At 41.5% G+C, this 25,655-nt stretch overlaps 1 protein-coding gene across 4 annotated transcripts in view; it reads left to right on the top strand.

Moving 5' to 3' along the window:
- Nucleotides 1-25,655, top strand: part of HDAC1 (histone deacetylase 1) — a 40,864-nt gene that overhangs the window by 8,808 nt on the left and 6,401 nt on the right. For 3 of the 4 annotated variants that reach the window (XM_033422285.2, XM_033422283.2, XM_004266520.3), the window contains exons 3-4: nt 14,076-14,193; nt 24,062-24,136. In XM_033422285.2, the coding sequence (XP_033278176.1) occupies nt 14,076-14,193; nt 24,062-24,136 (193 nt within the window). The remainder of the gene's footprint in view (nt 1-14,075; nt 14,194-24,061; nt 24,137-25,655) is intronic. The other variant, XM_033422284.2, reaches the window with a different exon arrangement.

Here is a 25,655-nt window from a genome sequence, read left to right as displayed (position 1 = left end):
ATAAAGAGACATTACCTGAATGTGGAATAGTAAGCATCAAGGCCTTATGGCGCTTCCTGTTGCACACCTACACCATGCTGACCTGGCCTCAGCTTGCCTCCTTTCCTGCCACTCCCCTCCTCAGAACCTCTCCAAGTCAGCCAGATCAGATTCTGCCTTTTTCCACCCCATCCTGATTGGGAGGATTATTTACTCTGTCCAGTTATATCTTACTCATTTTCAAGTGTTACCTTAAGCACTCTCTTTTTCATTTAACAGATTTTTGTTGAGTACTTGTCATACCCCAGGGACTATATCAACCTCCATGAATGATATTGAGGTATTAAGAAATGGATCCTGGGCTTCCCTGGTGGCGCAGTGGTTAAGAATCCGCCTGCTAGTGCAGGGGACACGGGTTCAAGCCCTGGTCTGGGAAGATCCCATATGCCACAACTACTGAGCCTGCGCTCTAGAGCCCACAAGCCACAACTACTGAAGCTCATGTGCCTAGAGCCTGTGCTCCACAACAAGAGAAGCCACTGCAATGAGAAGCCCGCGCAACCGCAATGTAAAGTAGCCTCCCCAGCCCCCCCTCCCTCCAAGGGGCGAAGAAACAAAGACCAAAGGCAGCCAAAAATAAATAATAAATTAATAAATTAAAAAAAAAAAAAAAGAAATGGATCCTGGGACGCCTCTGGCGGTCCACTGGTTAAGACTCCAGGCTTCCAATGCAAGAGGCAAGGGTTCTATCCCTGGTCGGGGAACTAAGATCCCACGTGTCACACGGCACGGCCAAGGAAAAAAAAAAATATATATATATATATTTATATATATTTTTGAAATTTATTTATGGCTGTGTTGGGTCTTCGTTACTGTGCGTGAGCTTTCTCTAGTTGCGGCGAGCGGGGTCAACTCTTTGTTGTGGTGTGCGGGCTTCTCATTGCAGTGGCTTCTCTTATTGTGGAGCACGGGCTCTAGGCACGCGGGCTTCAGTAGTTGCAGCATGCAGGCCCTAGGGCATGCAGGCTTCAGTAGTTGTGGCGCGTGGGCTCTAGGGTATGTGGCCCTCAGTAGTTGTGGTGCACGGGCTCAGTAGTTGTGGCTCAGAGGCTCTAGAGTGCAGACTCAGTAGTTTTGGCCCATGGGCTTAGTTGCTCCACGGCATGTGGTATCTTCCTGGACCAGGGCTTGAGCCCATGTCCCCTGCATTGGCAGGCAGGTTCTTAACCACTGCACCACTAGGGAAGTCCCCCAAGAAAATATTAAAAAAAAAAAAAATTGATCCTATCTTTAAGTGAGAAGAAAAATTAACTAACATTTATTGGTGATTGCTAGGTACCAAGCCAGAGCTACTTGTTATTTCCTTAATGTTTACAGCAACCCTAATTTGGATCACTCTCCATTGTCCTCACCCCACACTCTATTTTTTATTTTTTTGCGGTACGCAGGCCTCTCACTGTTGTGGCCTCTCCCTCTGCGGAGTACAGGCTTGGGACGCACAAGCTCAGCGGCCATGGCTCACGGGCCCGGCCCAGCCGCTCCGCGACATGTGGGATCCTCCCGGACCAGGGCACGAACCCGTGTCCCCTGCATCGGCAGGCAGACTTCTCAACCACTGCGCCATCAGGGAAGCCCCCCCCACACTCTATTTTTTATTAAAGAGGAAAACTCGTCCTAGAAGCTTTCTAACAGATTTCCCCTTAAATCTCCTTGGGTCATTTGCTGTCCTTAGACCATTCACCAGCAATTTGATTCTTGGGGCTGGGTACACGCAACCAAATTGAGATCTCTTAACAAGAAAGAAGGGAAAGAATGGCTCTTTGGGAAGCAACCAACAGCTATCATAGGAGATAATAGAGATGATTGGAGATTACTTCATCTGTGTGGTATGCTTATTGTAAACTTCTAAAGCAAAACCCTAGTATAATCTCTTTCTGAAATCTCTAGACCTCCTTCTCTTTCATGTGATCTTTTTCCTTCTCTGGCTCTATCTCTTTATTGAGTATGAATCGTTAGTCCTCTTCCCCTCAGCAGTATTTCTTTGCATTCATCCCTTCTTTCTTCTCCTTTCTCTGGGCTATGATTCTAGCATCCCTTTCCCAAAGCACAAAGAGAGCCATTTATTTTAGTGTCTGTCCTGAAATTAATGGCTTTTTTTTTTTTTTTTTTTACGGTACCCCGGCCTCTCACTGTTGTGGCCTCTCCCGTTGCGGAGCACAGGCTCCGGACGCGCAGGCTCAGCGGCCATGGCTCACGGGCCCAGCCGCTCCGCGGCATGTGGGATCTTCCTGGACCGGGGCACGAACCCATGTCTCCTGCATCAGCAGGCGGACTCTCAACCACTGCGCCACCAGGGAAGCCCAATTAATGGCTTTTGAGAGTCAGTCTTGAAAGAAGTTCCCTAGACTGCTCATAGAAGTTTCTGTACCTGAAGGAGACACGTTGAAGTTTTTTTCACACAATTTCACCCTCTTTGGTTCCTTCTCCAATTCTGTCTCTACACGTCTAATTAATCTGTCCCAGAATCTAAATCTTCACTTTTCATCCAGGCATCTTCCTATTTACATAATAAAAATCCTGCTCTCTTCCTTGCCTTGGATGCTAATTTTGTATAGTCCCAGTCTTCTTATTCATTGCCTTCTGTTCTTTTTTTAATGTTTTTATAAAATATTGAATAGATATGAAAGAATTTTTATAAAATATATGTAGGGTATAAAGAATCACATTATTATTATTATTTTTTTAAATAAATTTATTTATTTTATTTATTTATTTTTGGCTGCATTGGGTCTTTGCTGCTGCACGCAGGCCCTCTCTAGTTGCGACAAGCGGGGGCCACTCTTCATTGCGGTACACGGGCCTCTCACTGCAGCGGCCTCTCCCGTTGCGGAGCACGGGATCCAGGTGCACGGGCTTCAGCAGTTGCGGCACGCAGGCTTCAGTAGTTGTGGCGCATGGGCCTAGCTACTCTGCGGCATGTGGGATCTTCCCGGACCAGGGCTCGAACCCGCGTCCCCTGCATTGGCAGGCGGACTCCCAACCACTGTGCCACCAGGGAAGCCCCACATTATTATTAATACCACCTAGTTTAAGAAAAGGAGTATTTCCATGACTGCTAAAGCTCCTGTATGCCCTTCCCTGATCCTGTCTTCTTCCCAGAGTTAACCTCTGCCGTGAACTTGGGATTTATTATTTGCTCGCTTGTCTTTATAAATTTACCATTATGTAGTCTTTTTTTTCTTTTTAAAATATTTATTTATTTATCTTATTTGGCTGTGCTGCGTCTTAGTTGCATTACTCAGGGTCTTTAGTTGCGGCATGTGGGATTTGGTAATACGGGATCTAGTTCCCTGACCAGGGATCAAACCTGGGCCCCCTGCATTGGAAGTGTGGGGTCCTAACTGCTGGACCACCAGGGAAGTCCCTACCCGTATGTATTCTTAAATAGTACATGTTTTACATGTTTGAATGTTACATAAGTGGAGCCATACAGTATTATATGACTTGCCTTTTTTGCTCAACATGTTCCTAAAAGTCATTCATGTTGATACATGTAGCTGTATTTATTTTCACTGTATTTCATTGAAAGAGTATACTACAAGTTGTCTATTTATTATTATTGGTGGGCATTTGGTTTGTTTCTAGTTTTGAGCTGCTACAAACACTGCTGCTGTGAACATTCTTGAGCATGTTTCTTGGATGCATATATGCTACAGTTTCAGAAGGGGATGTACTAGGAGTAGAATTGCTGGGTCAGGACATTGGTACACAGTCACCCTTATTAAATAATGCCAAAATGGTTTCCAGTTGCCACCAGTGTAGAAGAATTACAGTTGCTCCAAGTCCTTGCCAACACTTGATTTTGTTATATTTAAATTTTTTTGCCAGTTTATGTTTCGCTTGTTACTGGTGAGGTTGAGGATCTTTTTACAGGTTTCCCTATTGAAGTTCCTATTCAAGCCTTCTGCCCATTTTTCTTTTTGATTGTATGATTATTGTTTTGTTTCTCTTTTAATTGGACCTTGGATACACAGAATTGGGTTAATCATTATCCTTGGCTTATAAGCATCTAAAGAAGGTTCATGCTTGGTCTTCTTTTTAAAAATGTTATTTTATTGTTTATTCATTCATTTTACTTAAATATTTTAATAATGCTGTGAACTTCCATATTCCTACAACCCAATCACTCTTCTAAATTTCGTGTTTATCATTCTCTTGCTTATCATATTTTTATGTTTATCATGTATGTACGTGCCTAAACAAGTTATAGTAATTATTTACTTGTGTTTGAATTCTTTAAAAAAGGTATCATGCTACATGTAGTCTTTGGGGACTTGCTTATCTCTCACAATATTATAACTACTAAAATCCATCCACCTTGTTGCATGTAGCTATAATTCTTTAATTTTTCTCTGCTGAATAATATTTCATGATGTCAGTATACTGCAATTTATCCATTCTCCTGTGGTCTTAATTTGTATCTAGGTTTTCAATGTTAGGACCAGTGTTACTATGAATATTTTTGTACATGTCTGTTAGTGCATATAGGCAAAATTTTCTTATGGCTCCTTCTCTGGGAGTGGAATTGCTGGACTGTAGAATATGTGCATATTAAATGCCAAGTTGGTTTTCAGTGTGGTTGAATGAACTGGCAATATATAAGAGATACCGTGATTCACATCCTCTCCTACACTTAGAATCAGACTTTAAATTTTACTAATCAAATGGGTGTAAAAAAAACAATATGTAATTATGGTCTCGATTTGCATTTTGCTAGTGACCAGTGAAACTGAGCATCTGTTTATATGTTTATTAGCCATTTGTATGTCCTCTGCTGTGAAATGTATTTTCATGTCTTTTGCGCATTTTCCTCTTGGGTTGTTTGACTTTCTTTTTCTTAACAATTTGTAGTAGTTCTTTTTTTTTTTTTTTTTTTTTTGCGGTACGCGGGCCTCTCACCGTTGTGGCTTCTCCCGTTGCGGAGCACAGGCTCCGGACGCGCAGGCTCAGCGGCCATGGCTCACGGGCCCAGCCGCTCCGCGGCATGTGGGATCTTCCCGGACCGGGGCACGAACTCGTGTCCCCTGCGTCGGCAGGCGGACTCTCAACCACTGCGCCACCAGGGAAGCCTTGTAGTAGTTCTTTATATATTCTGGTATACATAGTTCATTGTCAGTATATTGCTGTAAGTATTTTATACTTTGGTTTTGTTTTTTCAATCTAATGTATCTTTAGTGAACAGAGATTGTTAATTTTTTTAAAAAATTTATTCGTTTATTTATTTTTGGCTGTGTTGGGTCTTCGTTGCTGCGTGGGCTTTCTCTGGTTGTGGAGAGGGGGTTACCCTTCGTTATGGTGTGCAAGCTTCTCATTGAGGTTGCTACTCTTGTTGCAGAGCTCGGGCTCTAGGCCCGTGGGCTTCAGTGGTTGTAGCACGTGGGCTCAGTAGTTGTGGCTCACGGGCTCTAGAGTGCGGGCTTAGTAGTTGTGGTGCACAGGCCTAGTTGCTCTGCGGCATGTGGGATCTTCCCGGAGCAGGGCTCGAACCTGTGTCCCCTGCATTGGCAGGCAGATTCTTAATCACTGCGCCATCAGGGAAGTCCCGAGATTCTTAATTTTAACATAGTCATATTTGTTGTTTCTTTTATAAGTGCTTTTTATGTCTTAATAAATCCTTCCCAACCCTTAAAGTATGATCCTATATTAATCTTTTAAAATCTTTATAGGTTTCCCTTTCACATATAGATATGTACTGTATTTGGAATTGATTTTGTAATATGGTTTGTTATGTATCTCTTTTTTTTTGGCTGCACTGCACAGCATGCGGGATCTTAGTTCCTCGACCAGGAGTGCCACCTGCAGTGAAAGCGTGGAGTCCTAACTACTGGACTGCCAGGGAGTTCCCTAAAATGATTTGAAGTAGGGAATCCACTGAAACTTTTTCCCCCATATTGTCCCAGCTGATTGGTTGAAAAGTCTGTTTTCTCCCCGCTAAGTGCCACCACTTTTGTGTCTGAAATGTCCGTATTTATTCATTTATTCCACAAATACTTATTAAGCACCTACTTAGTGCCAGGTACTATGTTTGAGTCTGTTTCTGGGCTCTCTGTTCTCTTGACTTGGTCTGTTTATTGCCCTATATGCCATTGCCACAGTGGCTTAATTATAATAGCTTTTTATGAAGTCTTGGTATCTAGTATTAAGTCCTCCCACTTTGTTGTTCTTTAAAAGAAAAAAGAGTGACTTGTTCCTTGCGCTTTGTACTTTTGTATAAATTTTAGAGTTAACTCATCAAGTGCTACAAATAAATCTACTAGGATTTTTGTTGAAATTTCAATGACTCTGTGCCTCAGCTTAGGGAAAATGGGAAAATTGATATCTTGAGAATATTAAGTCTTTGAATCCATGAACATGGTATATCACCATTTATTTAGGTCTTTAATTAATTGATTTGCACCGGGTCTTAGTTGGAGCACGTGGCCTCCTTATTTGTGGCATGTGAACTCTCAGTTGTGGCATGCATGTGGGATCTAGTTCCCCGACCAGGGATCGAACCCAGGCCCCCTGCACTGGGAGCGCGGAGCCTTATCCACTGTGTCACGAGGGAAGTCCCTATTTAGTTCTTTTTAAATGTCTCACATAAAGATTTCCTTTAACTTCTTTATTATGAAATATAACACATGCACAGAAAAGTGCATAAAACAAATATGCGGTTTAACAAATTGATATAAAGTAAACATACATGTAAACACAAACTAGTTCAAGAAATAGAACATTGCCAGTACCTCAGAAACCTACATATGTCCCTTCCTGATCACAGCCTCTTCTCTTCCCCCAGAGGTAACTAGAATCCTGACTTTTCTGTTAATCCTTCCTTGCTCTTCATCATAATTTAATTACCTAATTACCCATCCCTAAATAATATAGTTTAATTTTGCTGAACTTGATATAAATGGAATTATACAATATACATTTTTGTGTGTAGCTGATTCATATTAATTGCTGTGTACTATTTAATTGTAGAATATACTATATTTATCCATTCCACTGTTGATGGGCAGTTGAGATTTTGGCTATCAATATAAAGTTTTGTAATTTTCTCTATAAAGCTGATGTACATCTTTTATTAGATTTTTTCCAAGTACTTCATTTCTTTAATGCTATCATAAATTGTATCTTCTGAATTTTTTATTTTTTAATTGCTTACTGGTGTATAGAAATTCAGTGCTGTTCTTTTTTATTTAAACTTATTTCCAAGATCCCTGAGGATCTGATTCTGCTATTAGTTGTTTCTATGGGCTCTTACCTCTGGTGCTTTGTTTCCTTGTGTGTTTTGTGATTTTTGATTGTGAGGTCATATTTCTTGGAACTTTGTGGCCTGGGATAAAGATGGGTTCTTAGGGTGAGATTTGCGTTTACTTTGTAAAAGAGGCAGCTTTTGAGGTGGGCTTTGTCCTTCAGAGATTTAGGATACGGATGAATTTCAAATAGTAGGAAGGCTTGATTACAGTCACTGTGGTGGGAAGCTCTGTAGGTCTTGTTGCAGAAGAGTTGTTTGTCTGGAGTATAATATTATGAAAGAGGGTAGGGGGAGAATTAGATTGGAAAAGGAACCTTGCAAAGTTCCTTGATTACTATGTTAGTCTTTAGAATCTTTTCTTTTGTCCTGAATGTTCTAGAGGAGGGCATTGACTTTTTCAAAGATTTCTGTGACACCGTTATGGAAGATGGATTGGAACAGGGTAAGGCTGGATATAAATGGAACCAATTAGGAAACCAAAAAATAATCCAAATGAGAGTTAATTTATTATGACAACAGATTTTTATTGAGTACTTACTAAGTGCTGGGCATCTGTGCACAAGCCGCGCGGGATCTCAGTTCCCCATCCAGGGATTGAACCTGGGCCATGGCAGTAAAAACCCAGAATCCTAACCACTAAGCCACCTGTGAACTCCCCTGTGCTATTTTCTTAGAATAAAGATAGACCTGCTCCTGGCCTCCCGGAGTAGAGCAAGCAAGCACAATTTCTTTGCAGTTTGAATGACAAGAGAAGTACAGGGTTCTCAGGGGAGCACTTCAGAGAGTTACTTAACTGAGACTCTGGGGGTCAAGGACAGCTTTCTGGGGAAATTAACTTTTCAGTTGCAACTTAAAGATTGAATAGAGGGTGTGAAGAGAACTGTATTCTAGGCCGTAGTATATGCAAAGGCCTAAAGATGGGAGAGGATTCCCTTAGAGAATTGCTAGTAAAATTGTGCTCAGTAGATTGGTACAATTAATTCATGAGATAAATTCAACCCCTCAAACATTTTTGTTTAACCCATAAAGTATTTTTTAATTTAATTTTATTTCTTTATACAGCAGGTTCTTATTAGTTATTCACATTATACATATTAGCGTATATATGTCAATCCCAATCTCCCAATTCATCCCACCACCACCACTCCCCCATGCCACTTTCCCCCCTTGGTGTCCATACATTTGTTCTCTACATCTGTGTCTCTATTTCTGCCCTGCAAACCAGTTCATCTGTACCATTTTTCTAGGTTCCACATATATGCGTCAATATACGATACTTGTTTTTCTTTCTGACTTATTTCACTCTGTATGACAGTCTCTGGATCCAGCCCCGTCTCTACAAATGACCCAATTTCATTCCTTTTTATGGCTGAGTAATACTCCGTTGTATATATGTACCACATCTTCTTTATCCATTCGTCTGTCGATGGGCATTTAGGTTGCTTCCATGACCTGGCTATTGCAAATAGTTCTGCAATGAACATTGGGGTGCATGTGTTTTTTTGAATTATGGTTTTCTCTGGGTATATGCCCAGTAATGGGATCGCTGGGCCATCTGGTAATTCTGGTAATTCTAGAAATCTAGAATTCTAGAAATCTGGTAATTCTATTTTTAGTTTTTTAAAGAACCTCCATACTGTCCTCCATAGTGGCTGTATCAATTTACATTCCCACCGACAGTGCAAGAGGGTTCCCTTTTCTCCACACCCTCTCCAGCATTTGTTGTTTGTAGATTTTCTGATGATGCCCATTCTAACCGGTGCAAGGTGATACCTCATTGTAGTTTTTATTTGCGTTTCTCTAATAATTAGTGATGTTGAGCAGCTTTTCATGTGCTTCTTCTCTCTTCTTTGGGGAAGTGTCTATTTAGGTCTTCTGCCCATTTTTGGATTGAGTTGTTTGTTTTTTTAATATTGAGCTGCATGAGCTGTTTATATATTTTGGAGATTAATCCTTTGTCCTTTGATTTGTTTGCAAATATTTTCTCCCAGTCTGAGGGTTGTCGTTTTTTTGTTTTTTTTTGTTTTTTTGCCGTAGGCGGGCCTCTCACTGTTGTGGCCTCTTGCGTTGTGGAGCACAGGCTCCGGACGCGCAGGCTCAGTGGCCATGGCTCACGGGCTTAGCCGCTCCACAGCATGTGGGATCTTCCCGGACCGGGGCATGAACCCGTGTCCCCTGCATCGGCAGGCGGACTCTCAACCTCTGTGCCACCAGGGAAGCCCCCTGAGGGTTGTCTTTTCGTCTTGTTTATAGTTTCCTTTGCTGTGCAAAAGCTTTTAAGTTTCATTAGGTCCCATTTATTTATTTTTGTTTTTATTTCCATTTCTCTAGGAGGTGGGTCAAAAAAGATCTCACCGTGATTTATGTCAAAGAGTGTTCTTCCTATGTTTTCCTCTAAGAGTTTTATAGTGTCCAGTCTTACATTTAGGTCTCTAATCCATTTTGAGTTTATTTTTGCGTATGGTGTTAGGGAGTGTTCTAGTTTCATTCTTTTACATGTAGCTGTCCAGTTTTCCCAGCACCACTTATTGAAGAGACTCTCTTTTCTCCATTGTATATCCTTGCCTCCTTTGTTATACATTAGTTGACCATAGGTGCGTGGGTTTATCTCTGGGCTTTCTATCCTGTTCCATTAATCTATATTTCTGTTCTTGTGCCAGTACCATATTGTCTTGATTACTGTAGCTTTTTTAAAAATTTATTTATTTTTGGCTGCGTTGGGTCTTCATTGCTGTGCGTGGGCTTTCTCTAGTTGTGGCGAGCGGGGGCTGTTCTTCGTTTCAGCGCGCAGGCTTCTCATTGCAGTGGCTTCTCTTGTTGCAGAACACAGGCTCCAGGCACGTGGGCTCAGTAGTTGTGGCTCATGGGCTGTAGAGCGCAAGCTCAGTAGTTGGGGCACACGGGCTTAGTTGCTCCGCGGCATGTGGAATCTTCCCAGACCAGGGCTTGAACCCGTGTCTCCTGCATTGGCAGGTGGATTCTTAACCACTGCGCCACCAGGGAAGCCCCGATTACTGTAGCTTTGCAGTATAGTCTAAAGTCAGGGAGTCTGATTCCTCCAGCTCCGTTTTTTTCCCTCAAGACTGCTTTGGCTATTCGGGGTCTTTTGTGGCTCCATACAAATTTTAAGATTTTATGTTCTAGTTCTGTAAAAAATGCCACTGGTAATTTGATAGGGATTGCATTGAATCTGCAGGTTGCTTTGGGTAGTATAGTCATCTTCACAATATTGATTCTTCCAATCCAAGAACATGGTATATCTCTCCACCTGTTTTTGTCATCTTTGATTTCTTTCATCAGTGTCTTAACAGTTTTCTGCGTACAGGTCTTTTATCTCCCTAGGTAGGTTTATTCCTAGGTATTTTATTCTTTTTGTTGCAGTGGTAAATGGGAGTGGTTCCTTAATTTCTCTTTCAGATTTTTCATCATTAGTGCATAGGAATGCAAGAGATTTCTGTGCATTAATTTTGTATCCTGCAGCTTTGCCAAATTCATTGATCAGCTCTAGTAGTTTTCTGGTGGCATGTTTAGGATTCTCTATGTATAGTATCACGTCATCTGCAAACAGTGGCAGTTTTACTTCTTCTTTTCCAATTTGTATTCCTTTTATTTCTATTTCTTCTCTGATTGCCGTGGCTAGGACTTCCAAAACTATGTTGAATAATAGTGGCGAGAGTGGACATCCTTGTCCTTTTCCTGATCTTAGAGGAAATGCTTTCAGTTTTTCACAATTGAGAATGATGTTTACTGTGGGTTTGTTGTATATGGCCTTTTTTATGCTGAGGTAGGTTCCCTCTATGCCCACTTTCTGGAGAGTTTTTATCATAAATGGGTGTTGAAATTTGTCAGAAGCTTTTTCTGCATCTATTGAGGTGATAATATGGTTTTTCTTCTTCAGTTTGTTAATATGGTGCATCACATTGGTTAATTGGCATACATTGAAGAATCCTTGCATCCCTGGGATAAATCCCACTTGATCATGGTGTATGATCATTTTAATCTGTTGTTGGATTCTGTTTGCTAGTATTGTGTTTAGGATTTTTGCATCTATTTTCAACAGTGATATTGGTCTGTAATTTTCTTTTTTTGTACTATCTTTGTCTAGTTTTGGTATCAGGGTAATGGTGGCCTCATAGAATGAGTTTGGGAGTGTTCCTTCCTCTGCAATTTTTTGGAAGAGTTTGAGAAGGATGGGTGTTAGCTCTTCTCTAAATGTTTGACAGAATTCACCTGTGAAGCCATCTGGTCCTGGACTTTTGTTTGTTGGAAGACTTTTAATCAGAGTTTCAATTTCATTACTTGTGATTGGTCTGTTCATATTTTCTGTTTCTTCCTGGTTCAGTCTTGGAAGGTTATACCTTTCTAAGAATTTGTCTGTTTCTTCCAAGTTGTCCATTTTATTGTCATAGAGTTGCTTGTAGTACTGTCTTAGGTTGCTTTGTATTTCTGCAGTGTCTGTTGTAACTTTTCCTTTTTTATTTCTAATTTTATTGATATGAGTCCTCTCCCTCTTTTTCTTGATGAGTCTGGCTAATGGTCTATCAATTTTGCTTATCTTCTGAAATAACCAGCTTTTAGTTTTATTGATCTTTGCTATTGTTTTCTTTGTTTCTATTTCATTTATTTCTACTCTGATGTTTATGATTTCTTTCCTTCTGCTAACTGGGTTTTGTTTGTTCTTCTTTCTCTAGTCCTTTTAGGTGTAAGGTTAGATTTTTTATTTGAGATGTTTGCTATCTCTTGAGGTAGGATTGTATTGCTATAAACTTCCCTCTTAGAACTGCTTTTGCTGCATCCCATAGGTTTTGGATCATTGTATTTTCATTGTCATTTGTTTCTAGGTATTTTTTGATTTCCTCTTTGATTTCTTCAGTGATCTCTTGGTATTTAGTAATGTATTGTTTAGCCTCCGTCTGTTTTTGTTTTTTATGTTTTTTTTCCCTTAATTGATTTCTAATCTCATAGCGTTGTGGTCAGAAAAGATGCTTGATATGATCTCAGTTTTCTTACATTTACTGAGACTCGATTTGTGACCCAAGATGTGATCAATCCTGGAGAATGTTCCGTGTGCACTTGAGAAGAAAGTGTAATCTGCTGTTTTTGGATGCAGTATCCTATAAATATCAATTAAATCTATCTGGTCTATTGTGTCATTTAAAGCTCTTGTTTCCTTATTAATTTTCTGTTTGGATGATCTGTCCATTGGTGTAAGTGAGGTGTTAAAGTCCCCCACTATTATTGTGTTATTGTCGATTTCCTTTTATAGCTGTTAGCAGTTGCCTTTTGTATTGAGGTGCTCCTATGTTGGGTGCATATATATTTATAATTGTTATATCTTCTTGGATTGATCCCTTGATCATTATGTAGTGTCCTTCCTTGTCTCTTGTAACATTCTTTATTTTAAAGTCTATTTTATCTGATATGAGTATTGCTCCTCCAGCTGTCTTTTTTTATTATTATTTATGCATTTTAATTTATTTATTTTTGGTTGCGTTGGGTATTCATTGCTGCACATGGGCTTTCTCTAGTGGCGAGCGGGGGCCACCCTTCGTTTTGGTGCCCAGGCTTCTCATTGCGGTGGCTTCTCTTGTTACAGAGCACAGGCTCCAGGCTCACAGGCTTCAGTGGTTGTGGCACGTGGGCTCAGCAGCTGTGGCTCATGGGCTCTAAGCGCAGGCTCAGTAGTGGTGCACGGGCTTAGTTGCTCTGCAGCACGTAGGATCCTCCCGGACCAGGGCTCAAACCCGTGTCCCCAGCATTGGCAGACGGATTCTTAACCACTGCACCACCAGGGAAGCCCTCTATGGGTGTTTTTTAATAAAACAGTATCAGTCTTTCAATTTCAGTATTTCTCGTTATATTAAGTGAGGATTAAATGAGAGTCAAATAGTCCCTGGAGCCAGACCTTTCTTATTCCGGCTTACTAGCCATGCAACCTTGGGCAAATTATGTTTAACCCCTCTCTGCTGTAGTTTCCTTACTGCAAAGTGAAGGTAATAATAGTATGGACTTTAAAAGGTTGTGCCTAAAACAGTGACTGGCACAGAGTAAATAATTAATGTTAGCTGTATTGAAAATGCTTTATAAACTATAAAAGTATTGGTTATTAGAAAAGAAGAGGGTTGTCTTTGAAGGAGACCCACCTTTAAGGCAGGAGAGGAAGAGAATTTTTAAAAAGAGGACAGGCTGAATCAGAATGTTGGGATAACCTGGAAATTACTATGTCAAGGAAGTTATTATGGGGAGGATGTGATCAGAATTGTTGGTGTGATGATGATTCATAAAGGATTTCTCATCTATTTCAGTTGTTGCTAGTCACCCCTTCTTCTTGAACTCTTAGAGCCATTTGGCCCATAATTATATATTGTTATATTGAATATTAAAAAGAAAGTGATTTGTAAAACAATTTACAAAGAGATTTAACAGTCTCATCCAATTCTCACCACTTCCCTGTGAAGTAGATGTTGTTATCCCTATTTGGTAAATGAGGAAATTGAGGCTCAAGCGATAGACTTGCCACCATAATTAAATACTTAAAACAATTTTTTAAATTAAAAAATGGAAAAAAAGAAAAAAAATATAGACTTGCCTAGGCAATAGAGCTTGAGATGCCATCTAGGTCTTGAGATACGGAATCTCTTTTGATAATCTTATTTGCTTAACTAGATTGTGAGTTTCTTGAGGACTGAACCTAATCAGTCATTTCTTTTTATTCTGTACAGCACCTAGCTCAGTGCTGAGTGAAGACTGGCAGTAGTCAAGAATAACATGCTCTTTTCTCCCCTCTGCCCTCTAGCGCCCTCACAAAGCCAATGCTGAGGAGATGACCAAGTACCACAGTGATGACTACATTAAATTCTTGCGCTCCATCCGCCCAGATAACATGTCTGAGTACAGCAAGCAGATGCAGAGATGTAAGTCCATTCTGTTCCCTCCCTACTATCAAGCCCCCAGTTGGATCTCCCTTCAAGTTGGAGAGACTCACCCTACCTTCCCTTGTATCCCCCAGTCAGCTGACACCTGATTTTCCCTGCTTCCTGAGGGTACCAAAGTGTTTCTTTTGTCTCAAGACTGGTTTTCTTTGTTTCCTGATTGTAAGAAATAGATTGAACTTTGTCCAGTTAGGTTCACAACATTATCCCCGCCCCACCAAACTGTAATTGTTGTAATGGAAAAAGCACTGACCTGGGTTGGGGAGACAGGTGATATAGGTCCCGGCACTGACTCTTAACTGACTGGGGCAAGTCACTTCCCCTCAGATTTTTCTTTTGTAAAATGGACTGGATGTCATCCCATGCAACTGTAACTGCTCTCACTATGTGAGTATTAGTTAAGAACTTAGCAGCCACTTAGACTCTAGGTGATGTAATCTTTGAGTTAAGGTGATTCTGCCCCTGCCCCTTGGGACTTGAAACTCAGAACAGGTCACATCTCAGAAGCCACACTCAGCTTATAGGAATTATGGGGATTGTTTTAGCTGTGTGGAAAAATTATGTTCAAATTTGGGAAGAAACTATCATCCCTGATTTCTCACTTGTGTTATTTTAGAAATTATCCCTTAGCACCTAAGATGTCATAATAAAACAATGTAACAGTATTGTCTAGAAGAAGTTTTGAATAGTTTATGACAGCTTATTTTGAAATACCAGGAAATCTATGGCACCTTTTTGTTGCTACTGGCCACAAGGTAGTCTGATTCCCAAGGCAGAAATTTATTTGTTACAATAATTGTGCACTGGTAATGATTAGAGAACCACAGAGACCTTTTATGAAGCATTAAGCTTCTTTGCCACCCACAACTCCAGGAGCTGCTACCCCATCTAAGTGAGGTACTTACTGTCTGAATTGACAGGGTCTTATTTCCTTCTCAGGTGAGACAGATTCATTCCTTTGCTTTAGATGGCTTTAGGGCCATTCCATAACTTACTTAGGCTAGCGATAAGGCTCTACTCTCAGTAGAGAGGGCTCTCATTAGAGAAGCAGCTTGGTATTAAAGCAAGAGAATGAGCTTTGATGTCTTAGTTTGAATCCCATAGCTCTGCCACTTAGCTCTGTGTTCTTGAGTATGTCCCCTAGCCTTTCTGAGCCTTGTTTTACCTTCTTTAAAAGGAAGACAGTAGTGCCTGTTTCATAATGGAGTTTGGGGGGATGAGTAAGATACTGTATTTATTTATTTATTTTAAAAATATTTATTTATTTATTTTTGGCTGTGTTTGGTCTTCGTTGCTGCATGAGAGCTTTCTCTAGTTGTGGTGAGCAGGGGCTACTCTTCGTTGTGGTGTACAGGCTTCTCGTGATGGTGGCTTCTCTTATTGCCGAGCACAGGCTCTAGTAGTGTGGGCTTCAGTAGTTGTGGCATGCGGGCTTAGTAGTTGTGGCTCGCGGGCTCTAGAGCGCAGGCTCGCAGGCTCAGTAGTTGTGGTGCATGGGCTTAGTTGCTCCACGGCATGTGGGATCTTCCTGGACCAGGGCTCGAACCTGTGTCCTGTGCATTGGCAGGTGGATTCTTAACCACTGCGCCACCAGGGAAGCCCAAGATAATGTATTTAAAGCAGTGAATAGTAGCTTTTGCTGTTATAACTTATTGCTTTTATTTTCAAATCTATCAAGACAGACGACATATTAGGCCCTCGGGAGTGCACAGGTTTGGTTCTGGCTCCCAGTTTGCTCCAGTTTTCCTGAAACCAGCATTCTAAAGTTGTGCATTGAAAAATGAGGTCTGAGATTTTTTTGTCATTGAAGGTGGGTAAAAAGGATGAGGCTCTCTACACATTCAATGCAATCCCTATCAAACTACCAATGGCATTTTTCACAGAACTAGAACAAAAAATTGCACACTTTGTATGGAAACACAAAAGACCCTGAATAGCCAAAGCAATTTTGAGAAAGAAAAACGGAGCTGGAGGAATCAGGCTCCTGGACTTCAGACTATACTACAAAGCTATAGTAATCAAGACAGTATGGTACTGGCACAAAGACAGAAATATAGATGAATGGAACAGGATAGAAAGCCCAGAGATAAACCTACACACATATGCTCACCTTTTTTTTTTTTTTTTTTTGGCGGTACGCGGGCCTCTCACTGTTGCAGCCTCTCCTGTTGCGGAGCACAGGCTCCGGACACACAGGTTCAGCGGCTATGGCTCACGGGCCAAGCCGCTCCACGGCATGTGGGATATTCCCGGACTGGGGCACGAACCTGCGTCCCCTGCATCGACAGGCAGACTCTCAACCACTGCGCCACCAGGGAAGCCCGGTCACCTTATTTTTTTATAAAGGAGGCAAGAATATACAATGGAGAAAAGACAGCCTCTTCATTAAGTGGTGCTGGGGAAACTGGACAGCTACATGTAAAAGAATGAAATTAGAACCATACACAAAAATAAATTCAAAATGGATTAAAGACCTAAATGTAAGGCCAGACACTATAAAACTCTTAGAAGAAAACATAGGCAGAACACTCTATGACATAAATCACAGCAAGATCCTTTTTGACCCACCTCCTAGAGAAATGGAAGTAAACACAAAAATAAACAAATGGGACCTAATGAAACTTAAAAGCTTTTGCACAGCAAAGGAAACTATAAACAAGACGAGAAGACAACCCTCAGAATGGGAGAAAATACTTACAAATGAAGCAACTGACAAAGGATTAATCTCCAAAATTTACAAGCAGCTCAATATCAAAAAAACAAACAACCCAATCCAAAAATGGGCAGAAGACCTAAATAGACATTTCTCCAAAGAAGATATACAGATTGCCAACAAACACATGAAAGGATGCTCAACATCACTAATCATTAGAGAAATGCAAATCAGAACTACAATGAGGTATCACCTCACACCAGTCAGAATGGCCACCATCAAAAAATCTACAAACAATAAATGCTGGAGAGGATGTGGAGAAAAGGGAACCCTCTTGCACTGTTGGTGGGAATGTAAATTGATACAACCACTGTGGAGAACGGTATAGAGGTTCCTTCAAAAACTAAAAATAGGGCTTCCCTGGTGGCGCAGTGGTTGAGAGTCTGCCTGCCGATGCAGGAGACGCGGGTTCGTGCCCCGGTCCGGGAAGGTCCTACATGCCGCGGAGCGGCTGGGCCCGTGAGCCATGGCCGCTGAGTCTGCACGTCCGGAGCCTGTGCTCTGCAATGGGAGAGGCCACAACAGTGAGAGGCCTGTGTACCGGGAAAAAGAAAAAAAAACTAAAAACTAAAAATAGGACTACCATACAACCCAGCAATCCCACTACTGGGCATATACCCTGAGAAAACCATAATTCAAAAAGAGTCATGTACCACAAAGTTCACTGCAGCTCTTTTTACAATAGCCAGGACATGGAAGCAACCTAAGTGTCCATCGACAAAGAAGATGTGGCACATATAAACAATGGAATATTACTCAGCCATAAAAAGAAACGAAACTGAGTTATTTGTAGTGTGGTGGGTGGACCTAGAGTCTGTCATACAGAGTGAAGTAAGTTAGAAAGAGAAAAACAAATACCGTATGCTAACACATATATATGGAATCTAAAAAAAAAAAATGGTTCTGAAGAATCTAGGGGCAGGACAGGAATAAAGAAGCAGACATAGAGAATGGACTTGAGGACGTGGGGAGGGGGAAGGGTAAGCTGGGACGAAGTGGGAGAGTGGCATGACATATATACACTACCAAATGTAAAATAGTAGCTAGTGTGAAGCAGCTGCATAGCACAGGGAGATCAGCTCAGTGCTTTGTGACCACCTAGAGGGGTGAGATACGGAGGATGGGAGGGAGACGCAAGAGGGAGGAGATATGGGGATACATGTATGTGTATAGCTCATTCACTTTGCTATAAAGCAGAAACTAACACAACATTGTAAAGCAAGTACACTCCTGTAAAGATGTTAAAAAAAAGAAAAGATGAGGCTCTCTTGATAAACCTTTAGCCAGACACATCAAGAAAAAGAGGGAAAGGACTCAAATCAATAAAATTAGAAATGAAAAAGGAGAAGTTACAGCAGACACCACAGAAATACAAAGCATCGTAAGAGACTACTACAAGCAGCTCTGTGCCAATAAAATGGACAACCTGGAAGAAATGGACAAATTCTTAGAAAGGTATAACCTTCCAAAACTGAACCAGGAAAAAATAGAAAATATGAACAGACCAATCACAAGTAATAAAATTGAAACTGTGATTTAAAATCTTCCAACAGGAGCTTCACTGGTGGCACAGTGGTTAAGAATCTGCCTGCCAATGCAGGGGACACAGGTTCGAGCCCTGGTCTGGGAAGATCTCACATGGCGCGGAGCAATGAAGCCCGTGCACCACACCTGCTGAAGCCCACGTGCCTAGAGCCCATGCTCCTCAACAAGAGAAGCCACTGCAATGAGAAGCCTGCGCACCATAACAAAGAACAGCCCCTGCTCGCCGCAACTAGAGAAAGCCTGCATGCAGCAACGAAGACCCAACGCAGCCAAAAATAAATGAGAAAAAAACCCACAAAAGAATCACATATTAAAAAATATATGTATATTCCAACAAACAAAAGTCCACGACCAGATGGCTTCACAGGTGAATTCTGTCAAACATTTAGAGAAGAGCTAACACCCATCCTTCTCAAACTCTTCCAAAAAACTGCAGAGAAAGGAGCACTCTCAAACTCATTCTGTGAAGCCACTATCACCCTGATAACAAAACCAGATAAAGATGTCACAAAAAAAGAAAACTACAGGCCAATATCACTGATGAATATAGATGCAAAATCCTCAACAAAATGCTAGCAAACAGAATCCAACAGCACATGAAAAGAATCATACATCACGATCAAGTGGGATTTATCCCAGGGATGCAAGGATTCTTCAATATACGCAAATCAATTAATGTGATATACCATATTAACAAACTGAAGAAGAAAACACCATATTATCACCTCAATAGATGCAGAAAAAGCTTTTGACAAAATTCAACACCCATTTATGATAACTCTCCAGAAAGTGGGCATAGAGGGAACCTACGTCAACATAATAAAGGCCATATACGGGGCTTCCCTGGTGGCGCAGTGGTTGAGAGTCCGCCTGCCGATGCGGGGGACGCGGGTTCGTGCCCCGGTCTGGGAGGGCCCTGCATGCCGCGGAGCGGCTGGGCCCGTGGGCCGTGGCCGCTGGGCCTGCGCGTCCAGAGCCTGTGCTCCGCGACGGGAGGGGCCACGGCAGTGGGAGGCCCGCGTACCGAAAAAATAAAAAATAAAGGCTATATACGACAAACCCACAGCAAACATCATTCTCAATTGTGAAAAACTGAAAGCATTTCCTCTAAGATCAGGAAAAGGACAAGGATGTCCACTCTCGCCACTATTATTCAACATAGTTTTGGAAGTCCTAGCCACGGCAATCAGAGAAGAAATAGAAATAAAAGGAATACAAATTGGAAAAGAAGAAGTAAAACTGCCACTGTTTGCAGATGACGTGATACTATACATAGAGAATCCTAAACATGCCACCAGAAAACTACTAGAGCTGATCAATGAATTTGGCAAAGCTGCAGGATACAAAATTAATGCACAGAAATTTCTTGCATTCCTATACACTAATGATGAAAAATCTGAAAGAGAAATTAAGGAACCACTCCCATTTACCACTGCAACAAAAAGAATAAAATACCTAGGAATAAACCTACCTAAGGAGACAAAAGACCTGTACGCAGAAAACTGTAAGATACTGATGAAAGAAATCAAAGATGACACAAACAGATGGAGAGATATACCATGTTCTTGGATTGGAAGAATCAATATTGTGAAGATGACCATACTACCCAAAGCAACCTGCAGATTCAATGCAATCCCTATCAAATTACCAGTGGCATTTTTTACAGAACTAGAACATAAAATCTTAAAATGTGTATGGAGCCACAAAAGACCCTGAATAGCCAAAGCAGTCTTGAGGGAAAAAAACGGAGCTGGAGGAATCAGACTCCCTGACTTCAGACTGTACCTCAAAGCTACAGTAATCAAGACAATATGGTACTGGCACAAGAACAGAAATATAGATTAATAGAACAGGATAGAAAGCCCAGAGATAAACCCATGCACCTATGGTCAACTGATCTATAGCAAAGGAGGCAAGAACATACAATGGAGAAAAGAGAGTCTCTTCAATAAGTGGTGCTGGGAAAACTGGACAGCTACATGTAAAAGAATGAAACTGGAACATTCCCTAACACCATACGTAAACAAATCAAAGGACAAAGGATTAATCTCCAAAATATATAAACAACTTATGCAGCTCAATATTAAAAAAACAAACAACTCAATCCAAAAATGGGCAGAAGTCCTAAATAGACACTTCCCCAAAGAAGAGAGAAGAAGCACATGAAAAGTTGCTCAACATCACTAATTATTAGAGAAATGCAAATAAAAACTACAATGAGGTATCACCTCACACCGGTTAGAATGGGCATCATCAGAAAATCTACAAACAACAAATGCTGGAGAGGGTGTGGAGAAAAGGGAACCCTCTTGCACTGTTGGTGGGAATGTAAATTGATACAGCCACTATGGAGAACACTATGGAGGTTCCTTAAAAAACTAAAAATAGAAATACCAGATTTCTAGAATTCTAGAATTACCAGAATTACCAGATGGCCCAGCGATCCCATTACTGGGCATATACCCAGAGAAAACCATAATTCAATAAAACACATGCACCCCAATGTTCATTGCAGAACTATTTGCAATAGCCAGGTCATGGAAGCAACCTAAATGCCCATCGACAGACGAATGGATAAAGAAGATGTGGTACATATATACAATGGAATATTACTCAGCCATAAAAAGGAATGAAATTGGGTCATTTGTAGAGACGTGGATGGATCTAGAGACTGTCATACAGAGTGAAGTAAGTCAGAAAGAAAAACAAATATCGTATATTAATGCATATATGTGGAACCTAGAAAAATGGTACAGATGAACTGGTTTGTAGGGCAGAAATAGAGACACAGATGTAGAGAACAAATGTATGGACACCAAGGGGGGAAAGTGGCACGGGGGAGTGGTGGTGGTGGGACGAATTGGGAGATTGGGATTGACATATATACGCTAATATGTATAATATAGATAACTGATAAGAACCTGCTGTATAAAAAAATAAAATTAAATTAAAAAATTTTTTTAAAAAAAGGATGAGGTTCTCTAAGTACTTCAAGGCACCTTACTGACTTGATTCAGAGAGATGTCACTAGTGCAGTGCTTTATAACCAGGGGTGTCTACAGGGACAATAACAGGGATGAAGAGCTGAGTTTTTTTCAGTATTTACCAACACCTAACCTAGGAAGTTAATACATGTAATAAGACCAAATAAGTCTGGTTTCCTTGCTCTTGCTAGGATGTAATTTAAATGCTTTATTGTCACTTTGAGAATTTGAGAATCTTAAGCAGAAGTTCTGACATAATTTTTAATAATTAAAAATGGGAACATAAATAAATGCGATTTTTATTTTTTGCAGATAGTCTATCAAAACATGAGGCTTATGGTAGAAACGTGATAAAAGGGACTTGTGCTGGTAAAATTTGGAGGCATTCTTGTCCATTTTGTAGATGTATAAACTGAAACCCAGGGAGGTGAGATGACTGTCCCAGGGTCACACAGCAAGATAGTGGTGGAATGGAGAATGGAACTCTGGTTTCCTGATTCTGGACTATTTTAAAATATGTTGCACATAAAATATTTCAGACACACACACAAAACTATAAAAAATTATACAATGATCAAACATGTCCCTACAACCAGCCTAAGAAAGAAAACATTGCCAGTACAGTTGAAGCCCTCCTGGGCACCTCTCTTTGATCACATGCCCTTCCTCTTCTACTCCCGTCTCCACCCCATTCCCACCACCACCAAGGTGTAAGCACTATCCTGAAGTCAGTGTTTAATCCCATGTGTCTCTTGCTGCAGTATATGCTTTTTAGTGCCTTCTTGACCTACGTCTGCTCCCCCATCTCTCACCCAGTATTGCTCCCCATCAGTCTAAAGCCAGCCTAAGAATGAGAGAAGTTTTATAGTGGGAAGAGGGAAAACCCATAGAAAAGTCCTCCCTAGTCTCACAGATTAGTCCCAAGTGAGGGTCTGCTCTCCCATTTTACCCCTTTTCCATCTGTAATCACACAGCTCCCTTGAGCTGGGAATAATGGACTGGCCATCTGAACCACATGTTGGTTTGGGGCCTGAAGGAATATATTTTTTCTCGTTTCTAAAATACCAATTTCTTGTCATGGGAGCTCCACATCTCAAACAGGAGTATAAGCAAAGCTTTGGGAACCCAGACAGACCAAGCCCACTGAAGGAGGAAGCAGCCAGAGAGGGAAATCAATTGCCGATGGATAAATAAATAGCCTGGCCTCAGGGACCAAAGTTCTTATTGACACAGCCTCCCAGTGTTTACCTGGGAAGTGGGGGAGAGAGCCACCTACTGCTTACCCCCATACACACGCCACCTCTCCTCGGAGCACTGTGCTTGGCAGGGCACCAGATCAGAGCACCCTCCCAAGTTTAGGGCAGTGCCAGAGGTGGTAACTCTTGTGGTTATTGCAAACCTTGAGCTTCAGCTGTGTCTCAAGAGGTCACCACAGTCTAAGCTGGGCTCTCCTACCCTCCTCATCCTAGGGCTCCTCCTCCTTGCTCTACTTTGGGAACCCCTGTTGATAATAATGCATGCAATGGGAAGACTGGGACAAGAGAACGAGAATTTAGCCCCACCCCTGCCTCTAACTTCTGTATATCATTGACATCTCAGCAGTTTCCTTTTCTGTGAGAGCAGACTTGGAGCCATAAGGTTCCTCTGTAGCTCTGAGTCTGCAGCCTTCAGGTGTGCTTCCCTTCCTGTCTTTTTCATTTTATTTGCATTATTGTTTGCATGTGGTTCCACATTATGTGTTAGTTTGTACTTTTACCCCTTAGGCCTGAAATAACTTTCCTCCAGTTGTCACTTGGTATAGTAGAAGAGCACTGGACTGTGGGAGTCAGGACACCTGGACTCTGGTTCTACCACTGCCTGGTTATATAACCCTGGGCGAGTCACTTAGCTTCTCCACATCTGTTTGTTCCTCTGCACAGTGGGGTTGATATTTGTCTCGTCCAGCTTTTATGGGCTTGTTAGGATCAAATGAGACTGTGTATGTGAAATTACTGGGGAAGAGGCCAGAGTATATTTTCGTAGGCTTTTAGGACAGGCAGACCAATCCTTGAATACCGCCTCTGCCATTTACTGACAGTTCACCTTTTTGAGCCTGTTTTTCCATTTATAAAATAGGACCAAACCCTACCTCAGGTGTGTGAGGATAAACGACACCAGGTACTTAAAGCACTGAGCATAGTGTCCGGCACGTTGTTAAGCATCCAGTGGATGACAGTATAGGTCTCTGTTCTTCACTTCCTTGTTGGCCAGCTGGAGTGAGGTCCAGGAACAAACCCAGGCTGGAATAAGAGGCTGTATTTTTCTCCCTCAGGAATGAACCAACATTTTCCAAGTATTTACTTGCTAAATGCTTCCCCATATAAGATTTCTATCAATCTTCTCAACAATTGGGTAAGGTGGATGTCATTATTGCTAGTTATAGATAATGAACGAAAGCTCAACAAAGTTAAGTGACTGGACCCAGTCACACAGCCAGTAAGTAGTAGAGCCTGGACAAGAACCCAAGCCTTCTGAATCCAAATTCTGCATTTTTTCCATCAGCTCATAAATATGTAAACAAAAACTAAAGGAAATTGTGGAAACTAACCTTTTCCTATGTTTTTTCAAGTTAACGTTGGTGAGGACTGTCCGGTATTTGATGGCCTCTTTGAGTTCTGTCAGCTATCTACTGGTGGCTCTGTGGGTAAGGAATATACATCCCTCCTTAAAGGCTGTGCTGGGTTGTACTAGTGAGGTCTGTCTTTTAGGCCACTATCCCAGTGAGGCTGACCTGTGACCATGTAAAATGGTCCTGTGAGTTTTTACCTGAGGTCTTGAAAATGTCCTGGTTTAGTCCCAGCCCAGGTTCAATCTGACATGGTACAGACAGGTGTCCTTGGCTGTCCTCTCCTACCAAGACATCCTATATACAGGAACTCTCTGCAGACCTCATGGGCTTGTTGAGATGCTGTACATAAAAGTAACTTGTGAACTGCACAGTGCTATAAAAATGGGAAGTGTCATCATCTGTCTTACAAAAGAGTATGGTAATTACCTTTGGAGGTCAGAAATACTCCCCACGCATCTCCCACTTCCATTTGTAATGTCTAGATTACCTCCAGGATCACTCTACGCTTTCTTTTTTTTTTCTTTTAAAATTTAGGAAGTTTTTTTTTTTTTTTTAATTAATTAATTTTGGCTGCACTGGGTCTTAGTTGCAGCATGCGGGATCTTTAGTTACGGCATGCATGCGAGATCTAGTTCCCCAACAGGGGATCGAACCTGGGCCCCCTGCATTGGGAGCGTGGAGTCTTACCCACTGGACCACCAGGGAAGTCCCACTCTACCCTTTTTTAACAAATGTTTATTTTTCTTTGATCATTGTTTTTTCTCCTCCCCCCTCGCTACCACCTCCTAATGTAATCTCAGAAAACAAAGAAGTGCACAGGGAAAAAAACTGACTACAATCACACTGTCCACAGATAACCATCATTACCATTTTGGTGTTTGTACATCCATGCTTTTTTCTGTGTGCATATATCTGGACATAACATATATACATCTGTATTTTACAAAAAATGTGTCATATATATGTACAGTTTTGTGCCTACATTTTTTACTCAGTAAATCATTTTATTTATTTAATTTTTTAATTAATTTATTTTTGGCCACTCCATGTGGCTTGGGGGATCTTAGTTCCCTGACCAGGGCTTGAACCCCGGTCCCCAGCAGTGGAAGCGTGGAGTCCTAACCACTGGACCGCCAGGGAATTCCCTCTATGGTTTTTTTTGTTTGTTTGTTTTTTTGGGGTACACGGGCCTCTCACTGCTGTGGCCTCTCCCGTTGTGGAGCACAGGCTCCGGACACGCAGGCTCAGCGGCCATGGCTCACGGGCCCAGCCGCTTCGTGGCATGTGGGATCTTCCCGGACCGGGGCACGAACCTGTGTCCCCTGCATCGGCAGGCGGACTCTTAACCACTGCGCCACCAGGGAAGCCCCTCTTCAAAACGTTTTGACCATGCACCACATTTAGAAGTATTTACACTTGCAATCCAGGTTATGCATGCACGTGCACAACACCCTCTCTCACTCTGAAGCCAGTTTCACAAAACAGTGGTTACCTTTACTATTATTCTGATATTTTTATTCTAGTCTGTCTCATTTAAAAATATATATACTAATCATAACCCACTAAACCAATTTTAAGGCCTACTAGTGAGTTA

The sequence above is a fragment of the Orcinus orca genome, chromosome 1 (genome assembly GCF_937001465.1).
Source record: "Orcinus orca chromosome 1, mOrcOrc1.1, whole genome shotgun sequence".
Lineage (NCBI taxonomy): Eukaryota > Metazoa > Chordata > Mammalia > Artiodactyla > Delphinidae > Orcinus > Orcinus orca.
The sequence above is the reverse complement of the archived record's forward strand: the minus strand, read 5'-3'. Positions and strand labels throughout refer to the sequence as shown.